This window comes from Ctenopharyngodon idella, chromosome 10 (genome assembly GCF_019924925.1).
Source record: "Ctenopharyngodon idella isolate HZGC_01 chromosome 10, HZGC01, whole genome shotgun sequence".
Lineage (NCBI taxonomy): Eukaryota > Metazoa > Chordata > Actinopteri > Cypriniformes > Xenocyprididae > Ctenopharyngodon > Ctenopharyngodon idella.
In genome coordinates this window covers 33,435,940-33,446,974 of record NC_067229.1, presented here as the reverse complement: position 1 = coordinate 33,446,974, position 11,035 = coordinate 33,435,940, and the positions used below count along the sequence as shown (strand labels likewise).

Below are 11,035 nucleotides of genomic sequence, written 5' to 3'. Positions count from 1 at the left end.
TTGTAAAATCAGTATTCTTAAATATAGTACTCTTTAAGGAGATGCTGCAGAAAATGGACGCTCAAATATGTAAAAGGAATATCTCTTTAAAGTATTACTCTAACCACAACTTCAGTAATCTAAAACAAACAAATACATGAATAATATATATATATATATTCAGAATCTATACAAAAATTCACGCGCTCACCTGTTGGCTCTCGAACGTCCACGCGCTGTCTGGTAATGACGCATCAAGCACATTTAGTGTGTCTGTAAAGTTTGTGGTGCTGCTGGGCTTAACGAGGGTGAGATCACTGAATTCTGACATTGGAGAGAGATAGGAGCCAAAGGACTGACTCTGAGACATCATGTCTCCTCCCAGAACCTCCACATACTTAATGGGCCCGTCAGTGTTGAGCTGGATCTGCAGGTTTCTGTTGGGGTTCTTGTATCCAGAATCAGTTCTCCTGATACAGCAGCTTGAGTTTCCGATGCTGCTTCTAACGCATTTTACAATCAACGTGAACAATGTCAACACAGATAAAACTGACACGGTGCCCAAAGAGATGATCAAATACAAAGTGATTTTTCCGCTTTTCTTGTTGTTGCTGTTTTCTGAAGTTTTCATACTATAGTCTGAGATGGGCTCATGGGCGCCTTCCTCTATCAGTATATCCACTGTGACTGTGGTGGACTGGATCGGTTCTCCATTATCCTTTATCTCTATCATCAGTCTCTGAGAGGAGTCATCCTGCTCTGAAACAGCGCGTTTAGTCCTCACCTCTCCCGTATGTAAATTCACACTGAACAGTGACGCGTCCGTGGCCTCCGCGAGCCTGTAGAAGAGCCAGGCGTTATGACCCGAGTCCGCGTCCACTGCTGTTACCTTAGTAACGAGATGTCCTGCTTTAGCAGAACGGGGCATCCTCTGATGAGAGACAGACCCCATGGATGTGGACGGGTAAATGACAGCAGGTGCGTTATCGTTCCGGTCCAGAATAAACACATGAACTGTTGCGTTACTGCTCAGAGATGGAGAACCATGATCTTTGGCAAGCACGATTATATGAAAGACCTTCATTTTCTCATAGTCAAAAGAATGCATGCTAAATATACTACCGTTTTCTGAGTTTATATATACATATGAAGAGACAGATACGTCTCGAGTATTAGTATCGAGAACTGAATAGACAATGTTGGCATTTTCTCCTGTATCTAGATCTGATGCTGTGACTGATGCTAAAATTGATCCCGGGGCGCTGTTTTCTTTAATATAAACCGAGTACACGCGTTCAGAGAAAACAGGAGGATTATCATTGACATCTAATATATTTACTGTAATGAGTTTGCTAGATAGCAGTGGAGGTGATCCAGAGTCTGACGCTTTGAGCTCAATATCATATCTAGGGAACTTTTCTCGATCTAATTGTGAATCTGTCACTAGTGCGTAATGGTTTGAAAACGTTGGCTTTAATTTAAAGGGGGTGCCCGGTGACATGCTAAGTGTTACGTTTCCATTTACGCCTGAATCCAAATCTTTAACATTTATTAACGCTACCATAGTCCCAGCGGGCGCATCTTCTCGCACAGGTTTGGGTGAGGACGTGATGGTGATCTCAGGTGCATTATCATTTATATCTAAAACATTCACCTGGATTTGACAATGTCCCTCCATGACAGGTGCTCCTTTGTCTCTAGCACTTATGTCAATTTTATATGAAGTACTGGTTTCATAATCAAGATTCTTGGAAACGACTAATCCGCCTGTCATATGATTAATATCAAACATATTTTGAATTATTTCAGGTGTATGTGCCGCAAAGGAATACTCAACCTCACCGTTTATACCATCATCCAAGTCAATAGCTTTTACAGTAAGTATCATTGTACCCGGGATTGTGCTCTCCACTACTTTAACCTCATATAATTCGTGTTCAAATATAGGAGCATTATCATTTGCATCAATAATTTGTACAGTAATCTGGATGGTTCCTGACCTCGCTGGATCACCCCCATCAATACCTGTCAAAATCAGATGGTGCACAGATTGTTTCTCTCTATCTACAGATTTCTCTAAAACTATTTCTGGGACCTTTGTTCCGTCTTTATCATTTTTTATGTGCATAACAAAATGTTCATTTTTATTAAGCGCGTATGTGCGCAAGGAGTTCGTTCCAATGTCAGGATCTTGAGCAGGTTCCAAACGAAACCTCGCTCCAGTTAACGTTGACTCTGGCACCTTAATTGTTTTTATTTCCGACAGGAATATTGGAGAGTTGTCGTTTATATCTTGAATGTCCACCTCGACACGATAAAACTGGAGTGGATCCTCGATTATGACTTGTAATGGCAACATACAGCTCGCGCTTTGTCCGCACAGGGTTTCTCTGTCTATTACTTCATTGACAAGCAGCTCGCCATTCCGCAAATTCAGACTGAAATATTGCTTACCAGACTCAGATGCTATCCGTAATTTACGATTAGATATTTCAGATACATCCAAACCGAGATCTTTAGCTACATTTCCAACAATAGATCCCTCCTTCAGCTCCTCGGGTATTGTATAACGAAGCTGCGCGTCTGTATCGCTCCACAAATCAGCGAAACACAACAGCCACAGCGCCCGCCAGAGCAAAATTCTCCTTTGTATTTGAGTCCTCATTTCCAAACACGATAAATGATCGTTGATACCAGTATCCCGACATACATCTTACGCGTGTAAGCTGTCACAAAAATAATGTGACATTCTAAAATGTATAGAACTCCTGGTTATATTCCGTTGTTAAATACATTGCAGCGAGTGCAGTGCATTTTGTCTCAGGTCTGTGCGTAATGGTTTCAGCATTATGTCAGGGGGAGGGAGTAGATCCCTTTGTGCAGTGCGGTCCCACTATTGGATGAGCGCTCACCAGTCACAAAACGAATCAGTCTTAAAGAGGCAGAGCAACGCGCAACACCCATACAGACAAGATAGAGTTCTTTTATAGCTCACTTTTCATTTAAACGACAATTCTATTTCCATTTACTTGTTTCAAAAGCAATTACAGATAATAAGAATATTTAGAAATTATATATTGCAAAACATAATTCTGTATTTAAAAATAAATAAATAAAGAAAGAAAGAACAATGTGCAATTACTCTTAAATTGTAACATGTTTAGATATAGGCTCAGCATGCAGAATTATGACACATCAGCCAATGGGTTATTAAGGGAAATGAATGGAAACATTTGATTATTTAGTTGTCATTACCACAAATTATGAAATTATTCACCCCACTTAGGGGTAAGTTGGCCCTCTACATAGGGCAACTGGGCCTTCTGTGACAATTTCAAAAATCTAGAAAGCATTAATGTGCCTGCAAATCCCTCATTAACAAATAGACACCAAGACTTTGATATTCAACATAATACAGATCATCACTATTTTCCAGAGACACAAAATTAGTTTACCTCAAAACTGTTTCGACTGACTAAATCTCACAAATGTGGATATTCAGATGAAACGACGAAATCAAGAAGAGCGTAGCCATTTATTAAATGTGTTGAGATGAGATTTAGTGCCATTTATGGTCAAAAGAAAAAAAGAAAAAAAAAAAGAAAAAAATAGGGTGTGGGTCATCTTGCCCCATTGGGCCATCTTACCCTACTATTAAAGGAGATGTTGCAGAAAACGTCGGTGCTCAAACATGTAACACACGTATGCACAAGTATAAGAGAAGAGATCAGTATGAAAGTAAAACCAACTCCTATAATCATAACAATTTTCATCAGAGCTATTACAACTACAAAGCTATAGCCTATACTTTTGGTGCAAATACAGTGTTACTTTATGATTATAAAAGTGTTTAGAATAATTCGTGTTTTTACATAATGAAATCAATAACGCCACATAATATACAATATTAATATATTACATTATATTCAAAATATAATGTACAAAATTTCACGCGCTCACCTGTTGGCTCTCGAACGTCCACGCGCTGTCTGGTAATGACGCATCAAGCACGTTTAGAGTGTCTGTAAAGTTTGTGGTGCTGCTGGGCTTAACGAGGGTGAGATCACTGAATTCTGACATTGGAGAGAGATAGGAGCCAAAGGACTGACTCTGAGACATCATGTCTCCTCCCAGAACCTCCACATACTTAATGGGCCCGTCAGTGTTGAGCTGGATCTGCAGGTTTCTGTTGGGGTTCTTGTATTCAGAATCAGTTCTCCTGATACAGCAGCTTGAGCCACCTCTACTGCCTCGCGCACATTTCACCAATAAGATGAAAAACGTCATCAGACACAACAAGGACACAGAAGCCAAAGAGATGATCAGATATAAAGTAATTTTACCGCTTTTCTTGTTGGGCTCGATAGTTTTTTCACGATAGTCTGAGATGGGCTCATGAAACCCGTCCTCTATCAATATATCCAATGTGACTGTGGTGGTCTGGATCGGTTCTCCATTATCCTTTATCTCTATCATCAGTCTCTGAGAGGAGTCATCCTGCTCTGAAACAGCGCGTTTAGTCCTCACCTCTCCCGTATGTAAATTCACACTGAACAGTGACGCGTCCGTGGCCTCCGCGAGCCTGTAGAAGAGCCAGGCGTTATGACCCGAGTCCGCGTCCACTGCTGTTACCTTAGTAACGAGATGTCCTGCTTTAGCAGAACGGGGCATCCTCTGATGAGAGACAGACCCCATGGATGTGGACGGGTAAATGACAGCAGGTGCGTTATCGTTCTGGTCCAGAATAAACACATGGACTGTTGCGTTACTGCTCAGAGATGGAGAGCCATGGTCTTTGGCAAGCACGATTATATGAAAGACCTTCATTTTCTCATAGTCAAAAGAATGCATGCTAAATATACTACCGTTTTCTGAGTTTATATATACATATGAAGAGACAGATACGTCTCGAGTATTAGTATCGAGAACTAAATAGACAATTTTGGCATTTTCTCCTGTATCTAGATCTGATGCTGTGACTGATGCTAAAATTGATCCCGGGGCGCTGTTTTCTTTAATATAAACCGAGTACACGCGTTCAGAGAAAACAGGAGGATTATCATTGACATCTAATATATTTACTGTAATGAGTTTGCTAGATAGCAGTGGAGGTGATCCAGAGTCTGACGCTTTGAGCTCAATATCATATCTAGGGAACTTTTCTCGATCTAATTGTGAATCTGTCACTAGTGCGTAATGGTTTGAAAACGTTGGCTTTAATTTAAAGGGGGTGCCCGGTGACATGCTAAGTGTTGCGTTTCCATTTACGCCTGAATCCAAATCTTTAACATTTATTAACGCTACCATAGTCCCAGCGGGCGCATCTTCTCGCACAGGTTTGGGTGAGGAGGTGATGGTGATCTCAGGTGCATTATCATTTATATCTAAAACATTCACCTGGATTTGACAATGTCCCTCCATGACAGGTGCTCCTTTGTCTCTAGCACGCATGTCAAATTTATATGAGGTGCTGGTTTCATAATCAAGATTCTTGGAAACGACTAATCCGCCTGTCATATGATTAATAGCAAACACATTTTGAATTATTTCAGGTGTATGTGCCGCAAAGGAATACTCAACCTCACCATTTATACCATCATCCAAATCAATAGCTTTTACAGTAAGTATCATTGTACCCGGAACTGTGCTCTCCATTACTTTAACCTCATATGATTCATGTTCAAATATAGGAGCATTATCATTTGCATCAATAATTTTTACAGTAATCTGGGTGGTTCCTGACCTCGCTGGATCACCCCCATCAATACCTGTCAAAATCAGATGGTGCACAGATTGTTTCTCTCTATCTACAGATTTCTCTAAAACTATTTCTGGGACCTTTGTTCCGTCTTTATTGTTTTTTATGTGCATAACAAAATGTTCGTTTTTATTAAGCGCGTATGTGCGCAAGGAGTTCGTTCCAATGTCAGGATCTTGAGCAGGTTCCAAACGAAACCTCGCTCCAGTTAACGTTGACTCTGGCACCTCAATTGTGTTTATTTCCGACAGGAATATTGGAGAGTTGTCGTTAATATCTTGAATGTCCACCTCGACACGATAAAACTGGAGTGGATCCTCGATAATGACTTGTAATGGCAACATACAGCTCGCGCTTTGTCCGCACAGGGTTTCTCTGTCTATTACTTCATTGACAAGCAGCTCGCCATTCCGCAAATTCAGACTGAAATATTGCTTACCAGACTCAGATGCTATCCGTAATTTACGATTAGATATTTCAGATACATCCAAACCGAGATCTTTAGCTACATTTCCAACAATAGATCCCTCCTTCAGCTCCTCGGGTATTGTATAACGAAGCTGCGCGTCTGTATCGCTCCACAAATCAGCGAAACACAACAGCCACAGCGCCCGCCAGAGCAAAATTCTCCTTTGTATTTGAGTCCTCATTTCCAAACACGATAAATGATCGTTGATACCAGTATCCTGACATACATCTTACGCGTGTAAGCTGTCACAAAAATAATGTGACATTCTAAAATGTATAGAACTCCTGGTTATATTCCGTTGTTAAATACATTGCAGCGAGTGCAGTGCATTTTGTCTCAGGTCTGTGCGTAATGGTTTCAGCATTATGTCAGGGGGAGGGAGTAGATCCCTTTGTGCAGTGCGGTCCCACTATTGGATGAGCGCTCACCAGTCACAAAACGAATCAGTCTTAAAGAGGCAGAGCAACGCGCAACACCCATACAGACAAGATAGAGTTCTTTTATAGCTCACTTTTCATTTAAACGACAATTCTATTTCCATTTACTTGTTTCAAAAGCAATTACATATAATTAGAATATTTAGATATTAGATTTATTTATTTATTTAATAGAACAATGTGCAATTACTCTTCAATTGTAACATGTTTAGATACAGGTTTAGCATGCAGGATTATGACACATCAGCCAATGGGTTATTAAGGGAAATGAATGGAAACATTTGATTACTTAGTTGTCATTAGCACAAATTATGAAATTATTCACCCCACTATGGGGTAAGTTGGCCCCTTACACAGGGCAACTGGGCCTTCTGTGACAATTTCAAAAATCTAGAAAGCATTAATGTGCCTGCAAAGCCCTCATTAACAAATAGACACCAAGACTTTGATATTCAACATAATACAGATCATCACTATTTTCCAGAGACACAAAATTAGTTTACCTCAAAACTGTTTCGACTGACTAAATCTCACAAATGTGGATATTCAGATGAAACGACGAAATCAAGAAGAGCGTAGCCATTTATTAAATGTGTTGAGATGAGATTTAGTGCCATTTATGGTCAAAAGAAAAAATAGGGTGTGGGTCATCTTGCCCCATTGGGCCATCTTACCCTACTATTAAAGGAGATGTTGCAGAAAACACTCGTATCCACAAGAGTTGAGATCAGTATGAAAGTAAAACCAACTCCTATAATCATAACAATTTTACAAAGCTATAGTCTATAGTTATGGTCCAAATAAAGCGTTACTTTTTGATTATAAAAGTGTTTAGAATAATTCGTGTTTTTACATAATGAATTAACGCCATACAATACACAATATTCATATATAACATTATATTAAAAATATAATGTACAAAATTTCATGCGCTCACCTGTTGGCTCTCGAACGTCCACGCGCTGTCTGGTAATGACGCATCAAGCACGTTTAGAGTGTCTGTAAAGTTTGTGGTGCTGCTGGGCTTAACGAGGGTGAGATCACTGAATTCTGACATTGGAGAGAGATAGGAGCCAAAGGACTGACTCTGAGACATCATGTCTCCTCCCAGAACCTCCACATACTTAATGGGCCCGTCAGTGTTGAGCTGGATCTGCAGGTTTCTGTTGGGGTTCTTGTATTCAGAATCAGTTCTCCTGATACAGCAGCTTGAGCCGCCTCTACTGCCTCGCGCACATTTCACCAATAAGATGAAAAACGTCATCAGACACAACAAGGACACAGAAGCCAAAGAGATGATCAGATATAAAGTAATTTTACCGCTTTTCTTGTTGGGCTCGATAGTTTTCTCACGATAGTCTGAGATGGGCTCATGAAACCCGTCCTCTATCAATATATCCACTGTGACTGTGGTGGACTGGATCGGTTCTCCATTATCCTTTATCTCTATCATCAGTCTCTGAGAGGAGTCATCCTGCTCTGAAACAGCGCGTTTAGTCCTCACCTCTCCCGTATGCAAATTCACACTGAACAGTGACGCGTCCGTGGCCTCCGCGAGCCTGTAGAAGAGCCAGGCGTTATGACCCGAGTCCGCGTCCACTGCTGTTACCTTAGTAACGAGATGTCCTGCTTTAGCAGAACGGGGCATCCTCTGATGAGGGACAGACCCCATGGATGTGGACGGGTAAATGACAGCAGGTGCGTTATCGTTCCGGTCCAGAATAAACACGTGAACAGTGGCGTTGCTGCTCAGAGATGGAGAGCCATGATCTTTAGCTTGAACGAGGATCTGAAACACTTTGATTTTCTCATAGTCAAATGACTGCATGCTAAATATGCTGCCGTTTTCTGCGTTTATGTAAATATAAGAAGATACAGGCACGTCTTGAACTTTAGAGTCCAAAATGGAATAGGAGATTTTAGCATTTTCGCCCAAGTCTGGGTCATGCGCGGATACTGAGCACAATATTGAGTCATGAGCGCTGTTTTCTTTAGCGTAAACCGTATAAGACTTCTCAGAGAACATTGGTGGGTTGTCATTTACGTCTGAAATGCCGATTGTGACTGTTTTCCCACTAGACAGCGGTGGCGAACCAGCATCAACAGCGTTTAATTCAATTTTATATTCAGAATAAGTTTCTCTATCTAGAGGACCGTTAGTAACTAGCGCGTAATGATTGGAAACTGTAGGGCTCAATCTAAACGGTGTCCCAGGAGCCAACGCAAGTTTCACTTTCCCGTTCTCTCCTAAATCTGCATCTTTTGTACTAATTAATGAAACGACTGTGCCATTTGAGGAGTTCTCAGGAATTGGACTTGAGAGAGAAGTTATGATTATGTCAGGTGCGTTGTCATTTACATCATTAACCTTAATCTTTACACTGCAGTGACCCTCCATTTGAGGATTCCCTTTGTCCTTTGCAACTATATCAAATTTATGTAAGCTTGCTTTTTCATGGTCCAGTTGTCCTCTAACTGTTATGACACCAGTTTGTTGGTTAATATTAAACAATGCTGTATCTAGTGTTTGGTCTGCAAAAAAATATTCAATCTCTCCATTTAACCCTTCATCTAAATCTATAGCCTTGACTTTTAAAATTTCTTTATGGCTTGATTCGTTTTCATCAACAACAGTCTCATAGAAAGGCTTTTCAAATTCGGGAGCATTGTCATTGTTATCCAAAACTACAACAGTGATCTCGCATGTGCCCGTGCGCACTGGATTCCCTCCGTCAGCTGCCGTTAATATTAGCTTATGGACAGCCTGTTTTTCTCGGTCAAGAGGTTGCTTGAGTACTAGTTCTGGGATTTTGACAGCATCTTGAGTTTTTACGTTTAAAACAAAATTATCATTTATGCTCAGACTGTATGATTTTAAAGAATTTGACTGTACATCTGAGTCAATAGCGCTCTCTAAAAGGAATTTTGCTCCTGAATTAATAGATTCTGGAATGTTCAATATACGCTCATTAGATTTAAAATTCGGCGTGTTGTCATTAATATCTTGTACTTCAATCTCAACTCGATGCATCTGCAGAGGATTTTCTAAAACGGCTTGAAGAGGCAAAACACACGGGACATTGTATCCACATAAACCCTCTCTATCAATTCTCTCATTCACAATAAGATCACCCTTTTCCACATTCACAGCGAAATACTGCTTACCAGTCTCAGATGCTATTTGTAGTTTACGATCTATAATCTTAGACCCGTCCAAACCTAGATCTTTAGCGATATTTCCAACCACAGATCCTTCTCTTAGCTCTTCTGGAATTGTGTATCGAATCTGCGCCTCTATTGTACTCCAAGGAAGAATAAAGACACAGCACCACCAAATTCTCCTCAAAAAGAAAAGAGATTCCATCATCTCCGGCTCCAAGCTTTTGACGATTTATCCAAGTTTTCTTAAGGTTTCAAAATATTCACAACAGTTACATAATCCCAAACAATATATTGATGGCATATTCCTATTTAGTGTAAGAGGTCCTTTTGATAAAAACGAGTAATTCATGCGTTCTCTGTGCTCAAGCTCAGAAAGATGCCACAGCCGTGGGAGGGAGTGGATCTCTTTGTCCACGTCTGAACCTCATTGGTTGACTGTGCATTTCTCTTGAACCAATCCAGTTATTTAAATATCTTAAAGGGGTAGTACGAGGCAGAGGAGCCACTACACATCAAGAAAAGAGAAATTTAAATGTAATAATAATAATAATAATAATAATAATAATATGAAATAATAATTATAATAATAATATGCAATTATTATTGTTGTTATTTATTATGATTATTATTATTCTCTATGCGCTTGTGTGTGTGTGTGTGTGTGTGTGTGTGTGTGTGTGTTTGTATCCACTTCATTTAGATATAGCTTCAGTTATCTTAAACAGAAAGAATATGAACGTGTGCCGTCATGTGGCGAAAGAGAGAAGCGCAGCCAGACCTGTATCTTTTGAGCGGTGCATGCATTGCAGTGTGTGTGGAAGTTACTGCTGGAGGCACATATTTTTACATTTTAATCAGATCAGCTGTCATTTTTAGAAGTATTAACATTTCAGTTGTAATTAACGCCTTTAAAAACAATGAAATAATATAAATTCTCATATAGTTACTGTAAAATGCCCTTTATCCGTACAAGACTGCATGATCCTCGTGCAACAAAGGACCCAACCATGAGCAGGGGGAGACAACAGGCAGCAAGAGTGAAACGAGCGTTTCAGCACCACGCGGGTGGACAGCGCCACACAGGCGGCCTGTTCCAGCAGCTACACTCATGTGTTCAGAAGGAAGGAACGTATATTCCCATGCTTTCCATCTCGGTCAACCCAGACTGTGTGTATTTTGATCTTTGCTAAAATATTTGTCACGCATGTCACAGCAGGAAGAGTTCTTAAA

The 11,035-nt window shown here is 40.3% G+C and overlaps 1 protein-coding gene across 16 annotated transcripts in view; it reads right to left on the bottom strand.

Moving 5' to 3' along the window:
• LOC127521232 (protocadherin beta-16-like) overlaps window positions 1-11,035 on the bottom strand; it is a 93,274-nt gene that overhangs the window by 35,276 nt on the left and 46,963 nt on the right. For 2 of the 16 annotated variants that reach the window (XM_051910353.1, XM_051910383.1), the window contains exon 1: window positions 3,940-6,574. The exons of 7 other annotated variants lie outside the window; for them this stretch is intronic. In XM_051910353.1, coding sequence (XP_051766313.1) covers window positions 3,940-6,387 — 2,448 coding nt within the window. In that variant the 5' untranslated portion in view covers window positions 6,388-6,574. Of the gene's footprint in view, window positions 1-190; window positions 2,831-3,939; window positions 6,575-7,580; window positions 10,178-11,035 lie in introns of those variants that run through there. 7 more of the 16 variants (XM_051910352.1, XM_051910386.1, XM_051910371.1 and 4 more) reach the window with 7 other exon arrangements.